At 42.9% G+C, this 25824-nt stretch overlaps 1 protein-coding gene and 1 long non-coding RNA gene across 10 annotated transcripts in view; one reads left to right on the top strand and one right to left on the bottom strand.

The window, feature by feature from the left end:
* The window catches only part of LOC138282336 (uncharacterized), a 220335-nt gene that overhangs the window by 10565 nt on the left and 183946 nt on the right, over window positions 1-25824 (top strand). The gene's annotated exons all lie outside the window — the stretch shown is intronic.
* Window positions 16933-25824, bottom strand: part of PHACTR1 (phosphatase and actin regulator 1) — a 1185412-nt gene continuing 1176520 nt past the window's right edge. For all 9 annotated transcript variants that reach the window (XM_069219732.1, XM_069219733.1, XM_069219729.1 and 6 more), the window contains 3 exons: window positions 23650-23790; window positions 20498-20574; window positions 16933-18401 (listed from right to left, as the gene is read on the bottom strand). In XM_069219732.1, coding sequence (XP_069075833.1) covers window positions 18386-18401; window positions 20498-20574; window positions 23650-23790 — 234 coding nt within the window. In that variant the 3' untranslated portion in view covers window positions 16933-18385. The remainder of the gene's footprint in view (window positions 18402-20497; window positions 20575-23649; window positions 23791-25824) is intronic.

Below are 25824 nucleotides of genomic sequence, written 5' to 3'. Positions count from 1 at the left end.
CAAATCGCCCGGGGAGGATGGATTCCCCGCAGAATTTTATAAATGGGTAGGGAAAGAGGCGATTAGATATTCTACACGAGGCCCTAAATGAAGCCTGTTCAACACACACTAGGTGCCATATCCAATAACTCAACAATAGCCATCATACCAAAACCCGGGAGGGACGCCCTGCTGTGTGTCAGTTATCGGCCCATATCTCTTTTAAACGGCGATATAAAAATTTTAGCAAGTGTCCTGGCAAATAGACTGCGCAAAGTTATACCGCCTTAATCCACCCTACACAAGTGGGGTTTGTTCTGGGCCGCACCTTTAGGAACCATTTGCGTACCTTATGGCACACCCTATGGACCTTTAGGGACTCGCCGGAGATGGCGTTAGCCCTGTCCTTAGACCCCGAAAAGGCGTTTGATCACATATAATGGCCCTACCTGTTCACGGCCTTAGAGAGATTTGGCCTGGGAGACAAATTTATCTCAATAGTGCGGCTACTTTATGACCAGCCAATGGCAAGAGTCAACTGTGGGGGTTTCCTCTCAGACCCCTTCCCTATCCGTAGAGGTACATGACAGGGCTGTCCCCTATCCCCCCCCTCTCTTGTTCTTACTCGCAATGGAGCCTCTGGCTGCAGCTATTCTATCCTCCCCTCCCTTATAACTGGCCTTACACTCACTGAAGGTACATCCAAAATTTACCTATACACCGATGACAACCTATTAACTCTCACAGACCTACAATCCTCCATACCAGCTCTATTGGAGGTCATCAATGGATGTGCAGCTCTCTCCTGCTACTGCATCAATTGGGACAAGAGCGAAGCGCTCCCCCTCTCGTGGGTAACTACAAAAGCAGCACTCCTAGGTTTTCCATTTCGGTGGACACCGAAACACCTTAAATACCTGGGAGTGCTAGTCAACCCAGGTCTGGCGCATATGGTGGTGGACAACATCGACACCCCCCCCCCCTCATTGCACGGACTGAACTAGATTTTGCAAAATGGACCCAACTGGGCCTGTCCATGTGGGGTCGAGTACAGGCGGTCAGGATGGTCACGGTGCCTCGCTTCATCTATATTCTGGGACTTCTCCCCTTACAGGTGTCCCTCCACACGCTACGAAGCATAGATGCACTAATCAGATCGTTTGTATGGGGCCCTATGCGACCACGACTATCCCCTGCCAAGCTCCTAGCCCGCCGCTCCCATGGGGGCATGGGACTTCGGTGGAGCACTCTTCATTAGCGCTACAGCTATCACAACTTTCTCACACTTTGTCCAAAGTGCCTAACCCGCCACAGTGGATCGCAGTGGAAAGGCGACTGCTATCCGTGAATGAGGGACTTGGGGGACCTTACTGCAACGACCTCCCATCTGCCAACTCTGTGAACCCTATCTTGAAAGCGACCAGAGCAGCCTGGCGAAGGGTCCACCGATTGCTTGGGGTCCATCCTCTTTCACACCCAGGCGCCCCTGTGGCGTAATAGCAGACTTCGGATAGGTGGTGAAGTGCTCAATTGGTCACAGTGGAGGGGGGCTGGCATCCACACTATCTCAGATCCTGGAAAACGATGTGCTCAAATCCTTCCCAAGGTTACGGGGGACTTTGGTCTCCAGCCGAGCCAAGAATGGAGAATGTATTTCCCAAGGGACCTATGCTACCAGACGGGGTCCCAACCCTCACCTATGGTGGCCTACCTACAGCAGTGGAGACAACATAAGGGAGTTATGGCAGGTCTTTATGACCTAATCACCCAACAGCTCTACTCCCAACTTTTCTTAGATAAGGTACGCCTACAATGGCAAACCCGGTTACAACAGCTCTTAGACCCAGATGACTGGGAAGATGTTTCAGAAGCTCTGGACAGAGGTACTGGTAAGGCACGATTAAAGTTCTCTTTTTAAGGTCTTACACGACTGGTACTGGTCCCTGACGAAATTGCATAGGACAAGGCTCCTCCCACACACGCAGTGTTGGAGATGTCCAGAGACATACTGTGACCTAAATCATATCTTAATAATTGACTGCCCAACGGTCCGACCACTGCGGGATGTTGTGAGCTCCACTCTGGCCGAATCTGTTACAACCATCACTGCTCTCCCCCCCCCCCCCCCCCCCCCCCTTCTCTTATACTTCTACAGGACACGACCTCTCCAGACCGCACAAAATATTGCTGCATACGGCACTAGCCACTGTAAAAATCTGCATTCTTCGCCACTGGCGGTCAGATCTTTCCAACTCCGGAAGAATGGATCATAGCTATGACCCGCATGGCCATGCAGGAAAGAATCCTCTACAACCTGCAAGACCAGGCTCAAATATTTACCTAGGTGTGGGCCCCCTTCCTGGCTGGGGGACGACTGTAGACTGCAGACCACCCAAAATCATAAGCCCCTCCCCTACTTCCCTCTCTCTCTCCCCCTTCCCTTTCCTACCCCTTCTTTTTCTTTCCCCCCATCTCCCCTTTCCTCACTAGTTTCCACACCCCCCTTCTTCCCTTCTCTTCCTTTTTTCTTCTTCCCAACTTTACCAGAGCAATATTGGGCCTTCCTATTTCCTTTAGCAAACTCCTCTTGCAGACTCACCTTCTCGAGCCGCTGGTAGGACACTTGTACTAAGCAGAAGCTGGCCGAGTGAAGACAAAAGATATAAGCCCCACTCTTCTGATTGTGCGATTCCTCTGACAGATGCACTACCCTAGGGTATACTATTGTCTGACGCTACGGCCCTCAAGGCACAGATACCCGGCCTGGCACGGACGCCCCACGGTCCATGCGCCCTGTGACCTGTTCCCAATACAGTTGTCGACACGGTACAGAGCCTACCCTCTACCTCCAGGGGGCCAGATGACTCTGTTCTCATGCCCACGCCACCCGGCTCGCTTGCTTATCTATTTGTTTATCCTCCCTACCATCTCTTACCCCTACCCCGAGGGTCTTATAACATGACATTTTGTTTAAGTCCCATCTCATATCTTTTATCTTTATCTACATCTTTCCTCTTACTCCCGTTCCCTCTTCCCGTTTGATTTGATACAATATGTTTTTTCTTAAATCGTGATTGACAATATCCCATTGCTCCATCCGTTCTCCCATTTCTTTGATCCATTGTATACAATTGTTTACAAATGCTGGGACTTTGATCCCATTTGGTTTTGTATGGTATTGTAATGTTCACAATAAAACTTAAAAAAAAAAAAAAAGAAAGAAATGCAAACCGTCTGAACTGGATTCAATCAAGTCTGGCTGATGAAGGATGATACCCTCAAACTGGTCCCAGGATGATTGTTTCCGGTCCAGGGAGGACACCTGGCCTGGCACTTTGGGCTGGACTGTTTCCCATGAGGAACAGGGTCAAGACGGATTTGCATATGGCTGGGTTCAAACTGGTGTGGCATGGTGAACAAAAGAGAAATGGATTAAACCCAGATCTGTGACTGGGGGTGAGTATTTGCTTTGTTCAGCACTCCGTCCATCATCTTTTTGTGATGCCAGAGACCTCAGTACTATACTGGTAAATCCCGGATGTCCGGTTACTGTAACCCATGGTCATATATAATGTAAAGGAAATGAATGGATAGTAAAAAGTCCTAACCTTTGAAATCAGAATCCACATTCACCTAGATATGTAGTTGGATTCTCTTGATTAAGGATTCATGGGTGTTTTCAGATAATTTCCTTCATTACCATTTGCACTGGTTGCACTAGTAGACCCTCCTCTTTTAAAACCGAACCCTGTAGAATTTTATACAATGCTAGTCACAAAGCAGGCTCAATTCTATGGAAAAAAGAATAAATCTTGTTTTCCGTTTAAGGAAAGTACCACCTATATTTTGAGCTTTCGAAGTGTCACTCAAATATCCAATTATTTAGGGAAGGTTGACGAAGGAGGCCACTCCTCCAGTGTCAAGTATGATTCTGATATATACTTCTAACCGCAGATTCCTCGACTTTCAAATATTCCCCATGTGTCAGACTAGATCTGGTAACTTTTTGAGCACTATCTCTACATGCTGGTAGGTAGTGTTGTGCTGCTCCGTACTGACATTGTTCCACTCTAGAAGTGACGTGCAGGGCCCATATATTGACTACTTCCATGTTCTGACATCCGTTCCTTTCTTTCTGCACCACCAGATGCAAATCCAGAGCTCTTTCTTGTCACTTTCATACTATTTTTCTACGTAAATTGTTACAGTATGCAAGTGAAATGTCACCTCGATATACAGCAGATTTTAAAAGTTTAAACACATTACGGACTGTTGCAAACAAATGTCTGTAATAGAGCCTCATCAGGTTTGCCTGTGGTGCTTGGGAGCGAGTCACGACTTTAAGGCCTGTAGTGATTGTCGATTTAACCCAAATGCCATATGAGACCACAAAGCAAAAATATATATGTTGCAAAGCATCACTAAATTGCACATCTTGACCAGTCCAAGGTTTGTTCTTGGTCCTATTTCTGGTCTAGAAGTTGAGGGAACTGATCCTTAGGTCACTCATTATCGAGTTCCACATCTTTGGGTAAGTTAAAGGAAAAAATAAATAAAAAATCAAGTGGGACTCACCCTCTTCCTGCCATTCTTGTACACCTGAGAAGTCAAAGGGCATGCCCATGCCTCTCTTCAATTTTGCTCCCATAGTTGATTGATGTTGGAGCCCATGCAGCAACTTGTCACGGCCCAAACTGAGTTTCCCGGGCCTTCTGCGACACTGAGGCAGATCCAAGATTTCTGTGAGGCCATGCGCTGACTCTTCAATCCTTTCTGGATTCCTCTGGAGCACCGGCAGGACTTGTGGCGCTGAGAGTCCTTCTACCTGGGATACAGCCAGCGGGTTCACCCACAGTGCCAGTTGAACCCTTTAAAGCTGTCACCCGCTCTTCTCCAGCACCAGTACTGATCCCGACTCCACAACATATTCCGGTTCCTGGAACTTCGCTGATGCGGACTCCATCGCCCTGGAAGATAAGGTGCCCACTGTGCTCTCTGACTCTGAGTTGGCACTGTTACCATTTCAACCAAGGTCACACTTGGTTTCTATCCAACCACAGCCTTTCGTCTTAGACCCGCTTAGTGTTCATCTTCTGCAAGGCAGGTCTTGCACATTACATTCCTTGCTTGGGACAGATTTCGATAACCACCACAATGTAGGGGGTGATGAAATTTGCCAGCCCTGCCACAGGGAAAAGTGGTACGATGACCTCCAGGATGCCAGTAGCCTTGACACCTCTCCTGAGTCTAACCTCATCTCATCCCTGCCACTGAGTAAAGTCCCTCCTTTGTTATTGTCATGCAGAGGGCAGCCCAGGTTCTCGACTTCCAGCTCCCCACTTTAGTAGTCGTATTTAATGTCCTAACAGAAGTTCTCTAGCCCAGGCAGACCAATATTGAGCCCCGGCTGCCTCTCAATGAGGTAATGACTGAACCCTCTGAGGGCCTGGCCCAAACCTGGTTGTGGCCCTGTAGTAAATTGCCAACTCGCAAGATGCCACAGCCCTTCCCATGTAGACCCAGTATTTTTTGCCTCAGCAACCCTCTCCTAGAACTTAGTGGTGCAAGCTTCCACTAGTCTGATGAACCCTACCACTTTTCCGAATACTCCCCAGAGAGGGGTTCCAAAAGAGTGGAGACCTACCTGGTCTGTTAATGCTAGTTGCCTGCTGGGTTTATAGCCCCATGCCCTCTGAAATTCAGTCGCTCAGATCCTCCCATGTATACCAGAAGACCCTCAGCCTGTACTTGTAATTGGCACTAGTGTTGCTTTTCATAGCCATTTCTGGCTGCAGTCATCAGGCTTTTCCGTCAATGTCCAATCGTCCATTATGGATATGCCCTTTGATGGGACCTATCTTCCTGGGAGCAAGGTAGATGCTGCTTTTGAGCACTTTAAAGAGATCAAGGCCCCAGCACATTCCTGCCTGCTCTGCCACGCCAACCACATAAATATTTTTAAAACTTCAACCTCAGCAACCAAGCCTTTTCATGACTGAGATCGTGGCAAACACTGGCCCTACATTCAGGGACACAACACCAATCATCCCACTGCTCCCCCGCAGCACTTTCTGCTAAGCCACTTCATGCCCTTAGTAAAGCACTGCCACCAGGTTGGTAGCAGGATCCAGCAGTTCTTACTGGGTTGGCAGGCTAAAAAAAAAATCAGACAGGTTGGTCCTGCAAATTGTACAGAAGGGGTATCCCCTACCCTTCTTTTCCTCTCCCTCGCTGTTTCCACCATCATCATAATGACTGACAGAGGTCTATCTATTTTAGGGCAGGAAGTGCATGCCCTTTTGGCCACAGGGGCTATCAAGAGAGTGCGGGCATGGAACGTAGGTCATGGACGTTACTTCTTCTTATTCCTGGTGCTAAAGAAGGATGGAGGCTTTTGTCCTATTTTATATTTGTGCCTACTTAACACCTTCCTCCGGAAGGGCAAATTCAAGATGCTCATAATGGCCCATGTCTCATCTGCCCTCGACCCAGAAGACTGGATCGTGGCATTGGATCTTCAGGATGCCTAGTTCCATAAAACTGTCCTGCAGGCCCACTGGCACTGTCTGTGGTTTGTGGTGGGACAGAGGCGGGAGAGTGACATTCAGGCTATAATCCCCATTTTACAACCTCTGTCCTTGATTTCAATGAGATTGACTCTGAGGCTGCAGGGACTGATAGATGGCCTCCTTCATTCTGCTGGATAAGCTCGCTAGGTGGCATATGCAGGTCTGCAGTGAGATTGGAAGTCTCAGTGGACCAACTTTGAGTTCCTCTCCGACCATGTCCATATTTCAGAGGAGAATGCAAAAGATCAACAGTGGTGATTGCTGGATTGCAATTTGGGAGATTGATTTCCCTACCACGCCCAGAGCTGACATTGGTAATCAATGTGTCACTTCTGGGTTGGGGCAGACGCCTGGGAGAGGAGGAGGTCAGTAGTCTCATCTTGGGGAGAGTCCTGGATCCTATCAACATCCTAGAGCGGAGGGCCATCCACTTGGCATCGAAAGCCTTCTTTCCATCAAGGGAAGGCTTGTATAGGTGCTTATGGAAAACACAAAAGCCATGCAGAATTGCAACAAGCAGGGTGGTTTGGGGTCCTGGGCCCTGTGCCAGGAGGCGCTATGTCTTTGGAAATGGCTGGATCAACAAGGGATACTACTGGTGATGAACCACCAGGACAGATCTTTGAACGCCAGGGTGAATGAGCTCAGCCGTTCACGCCTAGAGGATCACGAGTAGCCATTGCTCCCAGAGGTAGTGTAAGGTTTCTTCTGCACATGGGGAAACTCTTAGCTTGATCTATTCTCCACCACTCAGAATGGGCCATGTCAGCAGTTGTGCACGTTGGCGTGTCCAAGTCTTCTCTCGCTAGGAGGTTCATTCAGCCTTAGGTGGAGTTCGGGACTCCTGTACGTCTACCTATTTTTCCTGGAGTTCTCTAGAAGGTCAGGCCCGATCATGTCCAAGTGATCCTAGTGGCCACTGATTGGGCATGGAGAGTATGGTATCCAGAGCTCCCGGGCTTGAGCACCTACCCTGCGATCTGTCTGCCCCTCCCTCTGGGAGGACCTGCTGTTGTAGCAGAGGGCCAGGGTCTGCACCTGTGCCTTTGCAGTATTCACTTTCAAGTTTGGAGATTGAGCACAGCTGAACACATTTGACCTTCCTATGGAGGTTGTTGATGTGGTCTTGGAAGCCATGCATCCCTTGACAAAAAGCTGTATACGCCTGTCGTTGGGACCGATTTGTGGACGGTGCTATACATGCCAGATTGACCTCCAGGCTAACTTACCTGACATTTAGCTGTTTATTTGTCCCTTGCCATTAACTCTTTACTCTGGGCACCATTAAAGTGTACCTTTCTGCTCTTTTACCCTTCTCGTAGTTTACAGACCAGCCCTCATTATTTAAATCACTGATTTGATGGATTTTTTTGAAAGACCAGAAACACCTTTTTTCTCCCTTTGTCATGCCACAGTGGGACCTTAGCTTGGTCCTCTCATATCTGATGTGTACTCCTTTTGAGCTACTTTTCAGATGTCCTTTGTGGCTTCTCACCCTCAAAATAGTGTTCCTCCTCGACCTTTCACATTGGTGTGGCGAGTGAGATGCTTGAGGTTCTCTGTGTTAACCGGCCATACAAGTCCGTCTTACCAGATGGACTGGTTCTGTGGATGTGGGCATCCTTCTTGCCGAAAGCTGTGATGCTGTTACAAACCATCACCCTGCCAGTGTTCTATACTCAGCCTCACACCTCTAAGGAACATAATAGATTCCATTACTTGACCCCAAAAACCACCGAACGTTTACATTGAGTGTACCAGAGAACATCAGGTTTGGGGGTTGCTGAAACGAAAAAAAGGCAAGGCTGTGAAGAAAAGGACCATCTCCCATTTGATTATGCTCTACATCAAGATCTGCTATGCATTGGCCAAAAAGTAGCCTCCAGACCGACAGCAAAGCTCATTTCACCAGGGCCAAAGCTGTTAGCACTACACTGGCACCCTGAGTTCGATTCTTGGACACCTGCCAGGCAGCCATATGGGTATAACTCCATTTGTTCACAAAGTCTTACCGTCTGGACAGCCAGGTTCACAAAGAATGGTATTTTGCCCACACGGTCCTTCAGGACTTCGCAGTTTTTATTTCCTAATACGTACTGCTCTGACGTCTATTTAAAAGGTGAGTAATCTGTGGTTAGAAGTCTCTCTCAGAAAAAGTTAGCTGCCTTCGGTAACACTGTTTCTGGGTAGACAATCTATCTAACCGTAGATTCCTCACACACTGCAATCCTCTCCTTTCTGTGAATTGGATTCTATTCACTAATAAGATGCCATGTGTAAGAATCTGCACGCTGGTCAAAGCCAATTTGCTGTTCGGTCTCTTCCTTTGGGGGCAAGGACATCCTTGAAAGCAACTGATGTCAGTGAGCAGGAGTGTTGCCTATATGGGCCTGCACTTCATTTTGGGAGCTGAGCAGGATCAGTGCGGAGCAACATTGATCCTCCCCAACTGTGTGCAGGGGTACTGCTAAAATGTTTCTAGATTAAGTGTGATGCCTGGGGAATATTCAAATGGTAAGTAATTTGCAATTAAATAGAGTTTCTGACAGAAAGAGCTTTACCAAAGGTCCTAACCAGTGTTTTTGGTCTCAGATTTTTCTCTTCAATCTATCTTAATAGCCACTTTATTCTTTAGGGTCTCACTTATACTCATCCTTAGTTGGTTAAAATTGAAGTTAACACCACCCTCTTGACTGCTGTTCTACATGTGTTTTTGTGACTACTTGATTATCATCTACTTTTGACCACATACTTCCTACACACGCAGTGCTGTCTGTAAGTACTTTCGATCTTATATGTTAGTCAACCAATGGTGTCTGATTATTTTCAAGCTGTGCTAACTTCACTTATGATTTGACTCGAGATAATCCCCTTAGTACTTTTTGATTTCATTACAGGTGCACAGTATCCTAAGAGAAAACAATATAGAGGCATATAGTGCCAGTTAACACCACCACGCAAGGGTAGTATGTTACTATTCACTAGTCACATCTGGAGTCACTTCATGGTAGTCACTGTATCAAGGGTGACTGCATTGGGAATACAATTACATCACAGGAGTTATTACAACGCTGTTAAGTTAAGATTTTGGTAATGTATATATGTTTATATGTATGATGCATGATATATGATACATGTTTTTGAGCTTTTATTGCACATAATGCAGTAGTATAGTAACCATATTTCACAGAGAATGGTGAAATATGGAAAATATTTCAATTTGCTGTGAAATACCAATGTTATCATAATGACAACCTCTAACCACTCTGAAGAGCTGCCCATTAGAGATAGATACACAATGTTTTATGAAACCTGCATATTTTGCAAATTATGTGATTAAGTTGCTGTTCAGTAAATCCATGATTGTCATACATGCTGCAGCCACAGTCGCCTAAATCCACTGACTCTCACCACTGTCATATGCTTGCAATATTTATTTTTTTAAATGCACAAACTTGCCAGGGCCGAACCGAATGGATTTTCTGATGCCTCTTTTAAAGTGGTGTTTTACTAGCTCATCAGAGGAGGCCAAAGATGCCATTTTAATTAAAATAAATAAAGTAGTATTTCTTGAATGAATTAGCACGTACAAGTCCCATTTGATAATCATTTTTCTTTTAGTTGGTTAAAAATGATTTCTCTCTAAAAATGGGCAAACCTAAGGGTGTCTGTTAGGTCAGTATAGGATAGGTGATCACAATAAAGCCATATGTAGTTTATAAATAAACTTTCGAATTTTGCATTGAAACAATATGGCTTCCTTATGTTTATAAATTAAAACCCAGATTTAAGAAACGTGGCGCCTCACACATCACGAAGTGCCACTTTTCTTGCATCCCTCTGCGCTCCCCTAATGCCTCCGTGTGTGTGTGCCATAAGATAACTGGGTGCCATGGCGGTATTAGGAACAATGGCATCAAATTCTGACGCTAGTGGAGCAAAGTAAAGTGCAAGGAGGCCCATTGATTCCAATGGGTGTGTCCTTTAACGCCTGCTTTCAGCAGGTTTAAAAATGGCACAATTAAATATTAGTTTTCATTGCGCCATTTTTGCATGTCACCTTGCGCCAGAACTCCCCCCTTTGAATACATTATGCATGGCGAATGCATAATGTGGCGCAAATGGTCGCAAAGTGGTGCAATGCATGCATTGTTCCCCTTTTGTAGATATGGCGCAGCATTTTTGGCAATCTAACGCCACATTAGCATCAGAAAAATGACGCTAATGTGGTGTTAGATGGCGCAAGGCCATCCTTTAATTTGGGCCGAAGACTCTTGTGTCCCAACTATTTGTACTTGCAAACCTACAACTAGCATGCTGGTGCACAGCAAATGTGAAACAATATTTATCAGTCCATGGATTTTTCCTAATAATCCTTCAGGTGGGGAGCTTTCTTCTGAGGCAGAATCACACTACCAATGGTACTAACTAACTAACAAAAAGCAAATACCTGGTTCTGCTTGATGCTTTTATATTGCTTTTGTATTTTTTTTTTTTTTTTTTTTACGAAATTCACAATTATTTTAAATGTGTATAACATTGGTAAGAATAAATGCCTGGGAAACAAAGGGGCTTATTTACAAGCACCACTGGAGTGTCCCTTTTAGCGATGCTCTGTGGCGCTGTGCCAATTTCCACATTTACAAGGTGGCACTAAGCTACTTTGTGTGGCTAAACACAGCCTTGTAAATATGGGCCCTTCTGACGCAGTTTTCTGCTGCAGAGGGACGTGCGATGGGTGTTGCTGTGGGCATTTCCACTCCACACCCATTGCTTTTGACACTGCCCCAAATTCTGAGGCAGCGCCAAAAACTAATGCCACCCACAGAGTGGTGTTAGAGTGGCGCAACAAGGGGAAATACTTTTATTTCTCCTTTTTTATTTTTCTGTGTGTGCTGCATTATGCAGCGCACTCAGAAAAAGCAAAAAACCATTAATGATTGTTTATGTGCAGGAAGGTGTCCCTTTATGCACCTAAACAATCATTAAATAATGACTATTTGCTTCTTCCATTTGCTACGTTATGCACCACAACAGAAGTAACAAATCACCATTTTTGATTGTTTATGTGCAGGAAGGGATACATTCCTGCACATAAACAATCATTCCCTGCAGCGCAGGCACACTTACACTTTGGTGCAAGGGTGCCTGCGTTGGCGCACAGCAGCTAATTTTTGCGCCAGCACAGGGGGAAGAGGACAGAAATGCGCCGTATGTTGTAGGGCACATTTCTGCCCGTTAGCAGAGGCGCAGGCCAACACAGCAAGACACTTGCTGAGCAGCCCAGTGCCTCAAGGGCTTGTAAACGAGCCCCAAAGTTTTCTACGAGGGCGACGTTTAGAGTAATATGCATGTGACCAATCAGACTGTGAAGGTCTCTTCAACTGCCATATGCTACTGCCTTAAAGTGTGCCCTGGGGTTTATGACAAAACCGTGATCCAGACTTACTAACGCTCTGCCAGAATAACAGGGCTCCCCATCTTCTTGGTGACTTTACATTAATATTTCAGAATGTTCATCAGACAGTTTATAATGAAACACACAAGACAACTTATTTTTTTAAAATGTTTCTTCTTTTCTTGTTTGTAAGAAACTGCATACATCATTAGAGACAAACAATAATTTAGGTACCATGCAGTTTCAGTATGTACAAAAAAAAGCCAAACCTAGGACACAGGGACCCAGTTTAATTATTTGTCTTTTTTGTTCTAGTTATTTACACACACACACTTCCCTTCATACAACCATAACTTCTTAAATTACAAGAATGGAAGAGCACATGATTGACAGCCACCACATTCACTCCTATACAAAGACATACTATGTACATACACTGAAATAGTATTACCTGGGAATGGACCACAGCTGGATCAGGCAGGGCAAAGACCCATGGAAAAGCAAGAGATGTGCCTTCTGTTCATCCCTGTCCTGTTTGTCTTGTTCCCCTACCAAACGCCCTTCCACGCAGTAAAAAAGATAGCTTTCCCCACATTGTCCATACAGGCCTTACCCCACCCAACACATCCCAATGTCAGAGGATAAAATTCGTCATGATAGACAGGGCTGCTAAACTCTTTCCCTCTGGAATTTATTAGCGTCATCTTTCCAACATTAGAATTAATTGGCACAGCATCCAGCACACCATTTTTGCGGGCTTCAACCATTTTATGTTTTTCACATCTTACTCGAAATCTGTTTTTATAGTATTATTGCACCTTTCCAGGGTAAATGCTGATAAAGAATCTGATAGGTTATTGCTAATATGTTTCTGTGCATCAAAGGGTAATATATTTTTGAGTATATCCGATAGATATCAATATATGTTAGACTAATTTTTGTATTTATTTTATTTTTTCTAAGTAAAGAGCGAACCAAGTCCTGGAGAGCGTCTGTACCGAAGTATAATTAAATATTGAGATATATACTCTGCTCTAGGCTTGTTTATCTAAGGTAGCATGAAAGATAAAATTGACATCTTTACAAAACGTCTGTCCTATTGGAAATATTAAATATGTAGGCCTGGGCAGGCCTTCATGTATTCAGTCTAATTGAAGCAAAGAATGCACACTATTTTGGCATTTTGCACACCAGTAGTGTACAAAGAAGCGCAGGGTTTCACTAATAATGGATTGTGTGCCTTACAACGTCTCCTCAAGTCTCTAGATGAATAATAAAAAATGAAATGATTTTGGACCTGATTGCTTCTCTAAGTTGAATTAAAAAAAAATTATGGGAGAGTGAAATTTTGAGTAATTTTGTTTTTACATAATTATGCGAAAATTCCATAAAAATTACTTAACACTACTCAAAATAAAAAACCGGCATTTAGCTCTATATTTTAGTTAGAAATGTGTCCACTCGCCCATTTTTAGAGGCGAGGACGCATTTAATGCTAAAACTGTAAAAAGTGCTAAGAACAACAGCCTCTGGTCATCTGCATTGTTTCTGTGCTCCACGCTAAAATTGTGGTGTGGCGTAAAGGCATTTTTTCAGGAATTTCGCATAAGACAACATTTTGACTGAGCCTAATAAAAATGGAGTCCTACGATAAATAAGGAGTACTCCGAGTTAAAACGGGAACTTTATGCCTTTTGTTTGGTCCCAGAAATAGAGACGCGATTGCCTTAAAGAAAACAATACTACAATCGAGTTTTTGCCATGCAATGCCTTCAGATCACTGCTCGCACCGCGCTGCGTCAAACTAAGCTGAGCAAGATATACACTTCATACAGACCCCCTGAGTGAGACTCTCTCTACTCATTGATTCCTGGCTTTCTTTGGATTCGCATGATAACGCCCTAGCTGCACCGTGGCCCTCCCAAGCCTCTGGCAGTGCTTTGGGTAGTTACCAGACTCTGCCCTAATCCGATTATCCTATCCACTTTTGGTGGAGAACCCCAAAGGATTTTACGTAGGTAGAAACAAACACTGGACAGACCAGACTCTCCTCAATAATGCACCTTTTTGCAAGGTATAGTAAGAGTTTAATACATTGCTTTATTGCGTTCTTTGTGCCTGTCAGGTTTCGAAATTTGACCCTTTGCGAGGAAGGAGTGCAGATTTTGGAATTCGTCAAAAGTATATAAAACTTTTCAGAGCAGCAATTACACATCCGTGATTCATGTGATAGTTGTGTTTTTTTGGTTCCTGGATATACCTCCACCGTTATATTTCCTACAGTTTGGTTTACCTTTTAAGGGCATAGTCCCAAACCACTTTCAGTAGTAATCTCAAATTTGATGCCAAGCTGAAGCACTTGAAAGCACGCTCTTGGGTGGATGTGTTCGAACAGTTAATGTTTTTTAGTAACATGGACAATGAAGGAGGAACCTTCCGATTTTAGCGGTTTGTTTCTCATATACAGAAGCCGAATCTTAAGAACTTTTTTTTTTTTTTTTTTTAAACATAATTCCTGGAGTGTATTTGGAGTGTTGCAATAACTCCTAATGATACATGCCAATGATAAACTCATGTTCCATGTCTTTAAATGGCTGGGCCTCCCTCCCACAGGAAATCGGAAGCATCCCAAATGTTAGGAGGATAACATTAGCTTTGAATATTCCATAACTGAATGATGTTTCATCATGGGATTCATAGAGGCTCCTGATGTAGGTGAGTGGTATTTTGCCACTGATTGACAAACATACCTGGGCATCCCAGCACTTTCTAGTTAAGCAAGTTGCAACTTTAACTGCTTGTGGCATATTAGATCTCAGGGTGGATGTGTTCAAGGTAGCCATATTAAACACTAGACAGTGTAGCGTTTCTTTCATATTGAAAGACTGCCATCTGGCACAGATGTGATACCACTCTGTGCCTGTGGGACACCAACATATTAAAATACAATTGGCCTGCTCAGTTGTCTAGCCATGTACAGCCCTCCCCTCCGGACCTCGATATAAACAGATGTTGCTCATCAAGTACTGAAGTCTGGCTAGCTCGTCAGATGTATTTGCCAGGAGAAATACTTCAACCATTCAGTGCTGGTTGTTTGACAAGTGTCTTCTCACATTCCCGGAGCATAAACATAATGTAAAATACATGGAACTTGAGTTTACCATTGGCATGTATCATTAGGACTTATTACATCAGATTCCTCAACACAACTGAAGGTGGGGCATCTTTTTGGAGCACATGATTTAAAATAAATTGTAAGTGCTTCAACAGTAAAACATTTAGGCCCCAATTTACGAAGCCCTAGTGCTACCGGAGCATCACTATTTGCAAGGCTCCGGTGGTGCCATGCAGTGCACCATAGCTACGAGGCGGCGTTAAGCCACTTTTCTTGGCTTAATGCGGCCTTGTAGATATGGGCCACCCAACACAGTTTTCTGTTGCTAAGGGGTGTGCAATGGGTGTTGCTGTGGGGCCTACCCACGCCACACTCATTGCTTTTCGACACTGCCTCAGATTTATAAGAAATCGTAAACTTGAGGCAGCACCAAAAACTAACGCCTCGGCAGGGGTGGTGTTAGAGTGGCGCAACAAGGAGAAATACATTTATTTTATTGCTTCTTTTCAACTTGATATAGCCACCTAACGTGTTAACATATCTGTGAACACAACTCTTCCATTGTGAAGAGAGTGATGCAACAAAGTATTCAATGTTTGTTGCATGAAGTCAAAACATGACATGGCATCTATTGGATTTGGGAGTGGACTGAAACTGGCTCCAATTCAAGGATGCTCTGATATTTTCAAAAATTTGAAGAGACTGTGCTACTGTGAAGATGAACAGGTTGCTCAGTTACGGTCAAGATAAAACAAAAAATCTTTACATCTGTGAGATCACCACAATATTTGAAAGGTTTGCACCTTCTCCCATCTGCCTGCATCAGCTAATCAGGTCTTTTTTTTTTTTAGTCTTTTTTTTTATTTCAGACAATCCACTGTATTTACAAATTTTTGATTGAATCCTGCCTCCTCACAAATGTTCTTTACTTCCAAGGTTACTTTCTTTTTTGTATCCTGTGTTCTAATTCCAAATCGCCCAGTCTTATGTGGTTTCTAAGCAATAATAGTCTGGACCAGCCACACAAGGACAACGAAGATGTATAACAATGACCGTGTGACTGCGCAAGTGAATACGTGTGATTCTGACACACAGAGCTAAAATTGAACATCCTGGCTTTTAATCCATATGACACAATCTAGTGTTCTCATTATGCTGCTGGCATTTGGAAAACGTGTTATGAAGATGGCTATTTTGCCACAAATAAATCTGATCTGGGACTTTGCTAAATCAGTACTTTTCCGTCGAAGCTTGATAGACAATCAGATTTCATTTGGCATTGTGTGCCTGCTTGGCAATAGAGGAGAGTGCTTGGGGTGAAATTTCACTGATTGACCATACTACTAGGTGGTTTTCGTATTTAGATGTCACTTTTACACATTCTTGTGTGGGGGCTCTCAATCAATTAGTATTTATTCTTAGTACCTATCTGCAATAGTGAGGTCAAGCACTTATCTGAAATTGTCTGGGTCTTAAGTCTTAGCGTAAAAAACAATGAGCCACGTTTGGGTGGTGTTGCCACAGATCCTGGCTTCTGCTCCGAGCCTGTTTTGAGGTGAGGGATTGTTCACTACATCAGTAAGTTCAGTCTCAAATTACAATAGGACTACTTACTCAAATATCTGAATTACTACTGCTAGAATTTATCTGTACAAGCTTAATCTGCTTTTAATTTTTATTTCTGCTAATGTGGGGGACCCTCAACGTTTCAGTCTTGACAAATTATATTATGAATACCCATGGACATGTTCGTAAGTGGATCATAAATAGTGGATCACCTGTTTCGGTTATTCAGGGTATGTGTCGATATCATAAGCTTGTGTCACTGTGCTGACATTTTACATTAATTCTGACTGGATGTTGCTCTGTAATTTTTGTTTGCATCAGATTTCTTGACTGGGTAATAGTTTGTACTAGTTGTCACCAGGCATTCTGGGCCAGAGAACCACGTGTGGGTTCATGCACTGGAAGTGCAGTGGGGAAAATAACATAGAGAAACCTCAGTGCTGCAATCTTTGTAAAGACCAGGGAAGTAGAGACAGAAGCTAGAAAAACAAATTGAAATACAAAGAAGAAGCGATGCCTGAGAGCATTCCTTTTCAGAGAACTTCTACTCTTAAAAACACAAATCTATCTATATGTCTACTCCGGAATACAGTTGCATGTTTCTAAATGGTAACAATATACAGGGTGTAGAAACCCAACAGAGATAAGCAGTTAGCTGACAATATGAATCATACCTATAATAAGTGTCAATTTAATGTTTAGGCTCAGTTAAATAGGAATACCTATTACTATTATTATTATTATTCTTACTATTAGCATGACTTTTGGTATTATGTTATGGTACATGAGCTCAATCTAGGTTTTAGCTGACAATGCATTTTAAACGAGTCCAGAGTTTAGGAAAGAGGAACAAAAGTGCTATAGTGAGGCACGAGATCGTACTTTTGAGGCCACTGACCAGCCCATTACATTGGTACAACCCATACACTAATGTCACCTTTAGATCAGCCTTCACATGCTCTCGGATTGCAGAAATGGTTCTTGCAACTTTCTGCTATCTGATCCACCAATTACCATTAATTCTGCTTTTGCAATATCATAGGCAAATAAATAACAGCAAACTGTTTGCTGCTCTCAATCGATAATAAATCATTCAAGATGCTGTTACAGTTGCTGAGTATTTCCCTTGCCACCAGTACAAGTGCTGGTCCATTTAATGAAGTGTTAGAAAGTTCCTCTTCACAGTTTCATCATATCTTCCTGGATAAAACATGTTGTTGGACCGTCTGTGAAGGTCACCTAGCGGAGGCTTATCACGAGTGAGTGAATGAATGTAAGTCAGCCATTTTTCACTCAGTTGAGTCTTTTGGTTCTGCTATTAAAGTGGTCTTCAAGTAAGAGCTCGCACAGCACCAGCTTCACCACCTCAGTTTCATCCACATTTTTCCCATATTGACGTGCAGAACACAAAACACAGCTCTGTGCCCTCAGTGGCGGATGTCGGCAAGAATTTGGACAGTGAGGGAGATATGAGCACACACCAGCAGCTGTGCGGCAAACAGGACAGATCCACATGCCGGGAAAACATGGCTGCCAACAAGAAGTATGTTACACCCAATAGGCATCCTTGGCTGGCGACATACAGTGGTTGTGATTATGGCAGTACCCATCAAATGTACATAAATACAATAATATTTTTTCTTTTAAAAAAAGGCAGTTTAGAAGATGTACACGTTAAATAATGCAGAACTGAATAATTCCAGCACTTATGGTTCCTTTTCAGTTTTCTTGAAGACATTGTCCCCAAATATACAACTGCTAGGGTCTATGGAACCTATCAAAATAAAGACAAAAAAATGCATGAATAGAAAGAATGAAAACATATGCTCACAACATGAACAATTTCAAACATGCCCTATACATGTTGCTCACAACATAGCACAAATGTTTTCAAAGGCTTACAAACTTAATAGCTCTCAAAGGTTGAGTTCATCTTCCGTCTATGAAGTTGCACTGTATTGTGGCTATGTGTAAAATTTACCATATTCATTCAGCATGCCAAAGAAAGAAAATGAGTGGTGGGAGAGGATGTGGCATAACACCAGAGCTGCTGTCTTTGGAAGTAGGGAACCAGGTTTGAATCTCTGCGTTGTCTCAACATGCTGAATTTCAACTTTGTCAGTTCATTAAGACATTCGCATGCGTCTTTTCAGTACAATAGCTAATATGGTCTTGCTGTTCTTAAACTGGTGCCTGTAGGCTGACTAAACCCCTAACATTCTTCCCGACACAAATACTCTTAGAGGATATTTGTCAAGTTATTTTATCAATTATGTGAAGAGTGTATTAAACTCATATCCAAGCAATATAAAGGCACTGCTGTGCTCATAGCAGGAAGGTATATTGAAAATATTGCGACAGTATATGTAGGCCAGATTCAATGAGCAGTAGGAACATAGGAAACACCAACCTAGCAGCAAGAGAGGAAGCCTGGAAATCTCTCAGATGATTCTACATTTAAGATCCATATAATTTTATTACAAATCCGCTTAAACGCAGCATATACGAAGGGTTGTGTGAATCCATAATGCATTTGATCACTCAGTAGATTGTATATAATCACACATTACCTGAGGTCTGTGAGTATTAAGTATAGGAGCAGAAAGGTTGACCAGGAGGATAGTACAGAGCCTTGAAAAACTATACGCAAGAAAAATATAATCAAATAAATGGCAGGGAGGAGCCAGGAACTCTAGGTATGGATAGCCAAACATAAGTTCTGCCTGTAGTCTGTATTACAGGACATGAATATATTTAGTTTGGTCCTGGACAGGAGTAGTGATGTGCAAGGTCTTTGAATGGGAAGGATTGTTAGTGTTTAAGCAAGCAGGGTGTATCTCTCCATGATCTTTCTTTGGAGGCTCTCTAGATGCCTTGCTGGGAGATTGAATTTGAAAAGTGTTGCTCAGTGTCCAACTGAGATGGCCACCTTTCCGGTAAGGTAATCCGCCTTGCTTTAGTGTAGGGCTTTGTTGACGGTGCAGTAAGTCTTGACACAATGTGAACTGATTAGGAAGTCAGTGGTGACATAGAATTCAATGGTGTGGTTGGATTTTGTAAGAATTCTGTTTGAGGAGAGTGGCGTGGAACACTGACTTCAAAGCTGTTAGGCTGGAGTCACCAAAACACGTGAGCAGTGTTGGATCCCTTTGAGGCTGTGCTTCTCCCAGTCTGTTTGGAAGATTACTGAGACTGGCAGAGCAGAGTGAATTTTGGCAGAAAAAAGGAAAGGTTTTGTCTTCTGGAGAATGTCTGATTGGTACCCAGTTCAGAGCCACAACTGTATCTAATTGTTGTGGGTTACACAATGTGTAATAATTCATTGTCTTTTCTTTTAATCTGAGGAAAACTTCCTACACTCCTAACTGGACAAGGCTAAAGCAGTAAGTCCTGTTATGGATGCCATACATGAGACCTTAAGATACAGTTCGTCGTTACTGGCCAATAGTGAGTTGTGATTCTTTTTGGCCAACAATAACCTCACACTTTATTTGTACATAAAGGATGCCTAGTTAAAACTAATAGTTTTAACTTGGGAGGAATTATGCATATTGCTACAGTGGTTTACCTGCATCAAATATATTTAAAATTACACCAAGTGGAAGGAATAACATAGGATTTAAGGCAATGGTGCATGATCTCTAACTTTACCAGTAAGTGTGCAGTTATTTGGAACTTGGGTGTTTTTAAACAGGTGGCAATGTATATAACACAACCAATCTACACCCTTTTTATAGAGATGGATTTAGCTGCTTCATTGTAAAGCTCTTTTAGTAGTGCAGTGTGAGCTCATCCTTTATATGCTGTATGTAAGAAGCTATCGCACACTTAAAAAATAAATTAAAAAAAAAAAAAAGTATGCAGACCCACCTTGTTAAATGCCTACTGAGTTCATGAACTTCCATTTCTGTACTTTTAAACTCGTTCAGCTCTTTTCGAATGGCTGCCTGTAATATAAAAAATATTATTCGTTTATAAAACTGCATAAACCAAACATCCAGGCTCATGCTCCGCTTTGTAATAACATGGACAATGCAGAAAAATATGTTAGAATTAAGCTGCAGATGAGACTAGCTAAAGCAGCATACCTGCTGAGCCTGTATAGTACTGTGTGACTGAAAATGGTAGTGGTGCTGTAAGTGGTGCAATAAGAGCGCCTTCTTTCTGTTAAGCCAGTCTTACACACGTAAAGAAGGTGCTTGGGGTTGGTTCATGTGATCTATACGCTGTGCTTAGAAAAAAGTGCTAACTGCACATGTATAGAACTCCAAACTTCCTTCCTACAGATAATGGTCAAGTTCTCTTCCAGAGATTTATTATAGAAGTTTGCTACTATTTAGCAACGTACAACCTACACAGCATATATTGTCACCTTTGCACAACCTGCACTACAGACCACAAACCACAGTAGCACAATAGCTTCCCATGTACAACAACACTGACAAATGTGAAGATGTCTAAGTGAGTGAGGGGGTTCGGGAAATTCCAGGTGGTGAAACTAGAGCAAGTGATACTCAAAGTGCGGCCCTTTTGACCTTTACATGCAGCCCCCAGGGCAGCAGTAGCATTAGGCTGCTGTTTACTCAACAGGCAATACTTTATTGAAACATTATTGAAGATAAAGGAAGTAAGGAATTCGTCCTGAACCGCTTAACTGCAGGAACACTTTCATTTTTTAAAAGAAATCCTGCAGCAAAAGTCTGCAACTATGATGGGGGTTTTCAAAAAGTGTTTTTCATTTACAGGCAGGGCCATTTCATCTTACTACTTCAGTTTACATCAGTGCATGGAGAAGTATTATTATTATTATTAATAATATGATTATTATTATTATTATTAGTATTACTATTAATATCATTAATATTATTATTAATATTGTTATTGTTATTAATATTGTTATTGTTATTAATATTATTATTATTGTTGTTAGTATTATTATTAATAATATTATTACTATTAATATTATTAGTATTATTATTATTTTTTTTTTAGAGCAATAGATTTCAAACAAATTCAGAAACATTCATTCTTACCACACATTGATAACAATGTAAATAATGAATTAATACAGTTATCAGCACTCTTTGATTGGCATAATTTATCATTATACATGAAAAACTTCATAGTTTATTAAATCAAACTCAGGAGAGGGTTTCACACAGCACACATACTGAAGTTATGCATTGTGAGGTCCTCCTACATACAATAACGAAGAAAATGAAGGGAACGTGAAATCAAACAATTGCCTAGGATCACACAATTTGGTAAAGTGGGGAAGCTGGGATTAATGCCAGGTTTTCTGGCTTCACATTGAGCGATTCAGCCACTAGATCTATATGCTTTGCTGCCAACCACCCCGTAACGCCACAACCTCTCCCCATCCAGAGCCCCCTCCTCCCTTTGATCGCCACGCTGCTAGCATCCTTGCGGCCCTCCGTCACACCACAAACCAAACTTTGTGGCCCCTGGGAAAATGTTTGCGAGTACCCATAAACTAGACCCTCACTTTGGCTTCCAAAATATTCTGGTGATTGGTGATATTGAAATACCCATGTGTGGGGTTTAAAAAGAGGCCATCTTATGCACCAGACTAACAGCAAAAGAGGACAGTGCACTCACCCATCTTGAGCTCATAGGCCTGAGCACCCAACCTGCATGATCCAACTTGGAGATGTCAGACATGGGTATGAGCTGAAACCGTTACATTGTTTTGCAATGGCTCAGTTAGTAGTATGCATAGGGCAAATGAACTTGGGAGCATTTCCAGTCTTCGGAATTTACATAGTGACTGTGCCGGAATGACCTACCTGTGTAAATGTTTCTGTTGATGAGGTTAAAGACATGATGAAGGGCAAAAGGATAATGTATTGTTGTTAAAATCCATTTGTCAGGATAAATTATTTACACAAGTCTAATGTCTCCAGTGTTAGCCTCTTTTTCACCCTCTCTAACTTATAAGAGGTTGAACATATTGGCAATGCTAGCAACACAAAAGAATAATGGACGGAGAGCTGAAACATTTTTCAACCACTCACCCCTAGTCACAGATCTGGGTTTAATCCATCATTCTTTTTCTCATCATGCCACCCAAGTTTCGACCCAGCCATATGCAAATCAGTCTTGACCCTGTTCACCATGGGAAGGGTATGCCCAGACGTGGGTCCCTTGCTCACTGTGCCACTGGATTCAAGCTAGCCTGGCTGATGAAGGGTGATACCCTGAAACCGGTCCCAGGATGCTTGTTTCCAGTCCAGGAAGGACCTGGCCTGGCAGTTCAGGCTGGACTGTTCCCATGGGGAACAGGGTCAAGACTGATTTGCATATGGCTGGGTCCAAACTGGGGTGGCATGGTGAGCAAAAGAACGATGGATCAAACCCAGATCTGTGACTGGGGGTGAGTGATTGAAAAGTTTCAGCACTCTGTCCATCAAATATAAATTGCAGTGGATTGCATATAGTCTTAACACAACCATTTCATACAATTCTCGGATATTAAGTGAGTCTGAACCCTATACTCCTGCTTTCTGGTGGCAGAAGTATGGCTAACCTCAAAGTCTAGCATGGTTAACATGCAGTTTGTACATGCTGTAGTGTCTTGAGGCGGTGATCATTAAGACCCTGTGGCTATGGGACGGAATCGAGGAAAAGGATTACGCAATCAATCTGGGAGGTGTTAAGGTGTGGTCTTTAATGGTACAGGATTTTAAGTTAGTTGAATGTTGTATGCTGAGGAATAAAGACGTTAGATACGAGCTCTGTGTGTGACGTTTTCTTGTGCATGCTCCCGGGCTGTGGAGGACGGGACACATGCCAACTTATAAAGGCAAAGTGGTGGGACACAAATGCACTGCAGATAAGTATAAACATACTATGCAATATGCAGAACCTCCTGTCTGGGAACAGAGTGAAGCATTGCTTAAGGTCTGCCCTCACTCCACGAAACAGAAGCAACAACATTTATTGGAAACCTCCATCCAGCCATTGGGGAATGACATATTTGAAACTGTGCATGTACCACCTACCTTATCAGCTGCTGTGAGTCGCGTCCAAGGCTTGTCTGCCCGCCTGTCATAGTCCTGAGCATCTGCCAGTTCCACGTAGTCGCTGAAGCGTATGAGAATCTTCTTCTCACGGAGCTCTTCAACAGTCGGCCTTTGACTTAGCTGCAGGTGTTAACGGAAAAACAGAATATTGTTTCCAAATAGTACTGCTACTCACTGAAATGAGCTACTTTAATGCACCAAACACTCTAGGTGATCCCTGAACACGTCTTGTAGGCCTTTCCAGTCTGTGGATTCAATTGTGCCCTCCAAAACCTCTAGTTTCCTAGTGTTAATCCCCAGGGTCTGCCACCCTATTGGTTATGTAATTTTAGCCTATAAAACTCAGTAAATCATACTAGTAGCTATATCTCTGCACTCACCAAGCACTTGCTTCCAGAGCCTAAAACAGTCAGGTTTTCAACATTTCTTAAATTTGATTAAATCCATGCAGCAGAAGAAATTGAGGGAGTTGATTCCAGGCAGTGGGGGCCATAAAGGAAAAGCTCTACCTCTGTATTTAGAGGTGCGGAAACGTAGGACCTTCAGAAGCTCCTTGTCACTAGATGTAAAGAAGTCTATTTAAAAAAATGTGATCTGATGTATGTGCATGTTTGTTCCAATCATGACGGTAAAGAAAATAGTATTAAGGAGGGTGCAGATGGTGCACTCTGGGTGGGTGCAGAAAGACAATTCAATCAATCCTGAGAGAGGACAGAAGAAGGATCTTCTGTTTGCCTCATAGAAAAGAAGAAAGGCAGCACCACTCGTCTCCCTTTGTGTAAATATTTTTCAAATTTTTCATTCACAAAGGCAACTGCTTATACACTTGGGTATCTTTGGGGAGAATTTGTTGCCTATTGAACTAGTCCTGCTTCTGAAAGATAATTTATGTTCTTTAGACTGTCAGAGGAAAGGTTTTCCATTTCTTAAGAAGCAATTTCTATAAAGCAGGCTCGGCTTCCCATACTTGGAGCCAAGGTGTACTACAGCACTATAGAAACTGATAAAATCTTGCAGAGGGAGAAAAAACATAAGTATATTGTCATTTATAGCCATATGCCCAAAGTTGATGCCAAAAGACACAAATTACCGAGGTGTTGTTAACATGGCATTGCACCAAAAATAGAGAGGGTGAATTCTGCCAAAGAGCGTACTACTTTAAGGTGGCCACTACAAAAAGGAGAAAAGTGCAGGTTCTGTGATGGCGGGAAACGTAGAAGAAAAGGCTCATGGTGTGCTTAGATTTAACAACATGATGGATGGGGAAACTAGCAGCACTTGAGACAGTAGATCATTAGGACCGGAGGATATGTGGTATAACCCCAATAATAGGCTTAAAGACGCATGAACTCAGGACCATGTTCAAAAGATCATAAAATAAACCTATTAACAGAGATCCGTATTGGATGAGTTCAGATTCCAAATTTAAGGAAAAGTATTAAAGGGAAATTGCGGTGAACGCTGTCCCCCCCCCCCCCCCCCCCCCCCAATGTTTCCTTTTCCCAACATCCATTTTTGTATGAATCGTTCTGTTTTTTTATTTTATTTTTTCCCCCCATAAATTAAGACCTCTGTAGAGGACCCCCTTTTGCATAAAATACCCTGTCTGTTTACGCATTCACAGCAACGCCACCCTCTCCCCCGGAGGTGTTTTCCGTGCCAGCTACTTGCATTTCTATTAGGAGCGACTTTTCTGGGGTAAGAGAGAATGCAGCTCAGAAAATGTCTTAAAGAAAGGCATGACTGAAAAGTGTGTATGAAGGCCGCGATATGATGGCATAGAGATGACCATGCTTTCTTGTTGCCGGGTGTGTTGTAGCTGAGTGGTAGCCTTCAAAATGATAAATGACTAAGAAACTTACTTTAGGAGAAAAGAAAAAAAAATAATCTTCGGACAGCATGGGAAGGTCTAGAAGAATCTGTATAAGTGCAGGGTGCAGTACCATGACTATGTTGGGCTACTGTGCGAGCGCTATTGGGTTCAGACTGCAGAGAGTGGTGCAGGATTTCATGTAAATGTTGTGCAGTGCAATGTCTGCTGGAAGGTGTACTGTAATTGCAGATGCTTCCAGTGTCATGGAATGCAGTGTGCGTTTTGCAGGGTGCAAAATGAGAGCAGATATTTGCAGTATGACTCTTGAGCGGCAGGAGTGT

The sequence above is a fragment of the Pleurodeles waltl genome, chromosome 2_2, assembly GCF_031143425.1.
Source record: "Pleurodeles waltl isolate 20211129_DDA chromosome 2_2, aPleWal1.hap1.20221129, whole genome shotgun sequence".
NCBI lineage: Eukaryota > Metazoa > Chordata > Amphibia > Caudata > Salamandridae > Pleurodeles > Pleurodeles waltl.
This window is presented reverse-complemented; position numbering and strand designations above follow the sequence as displayed.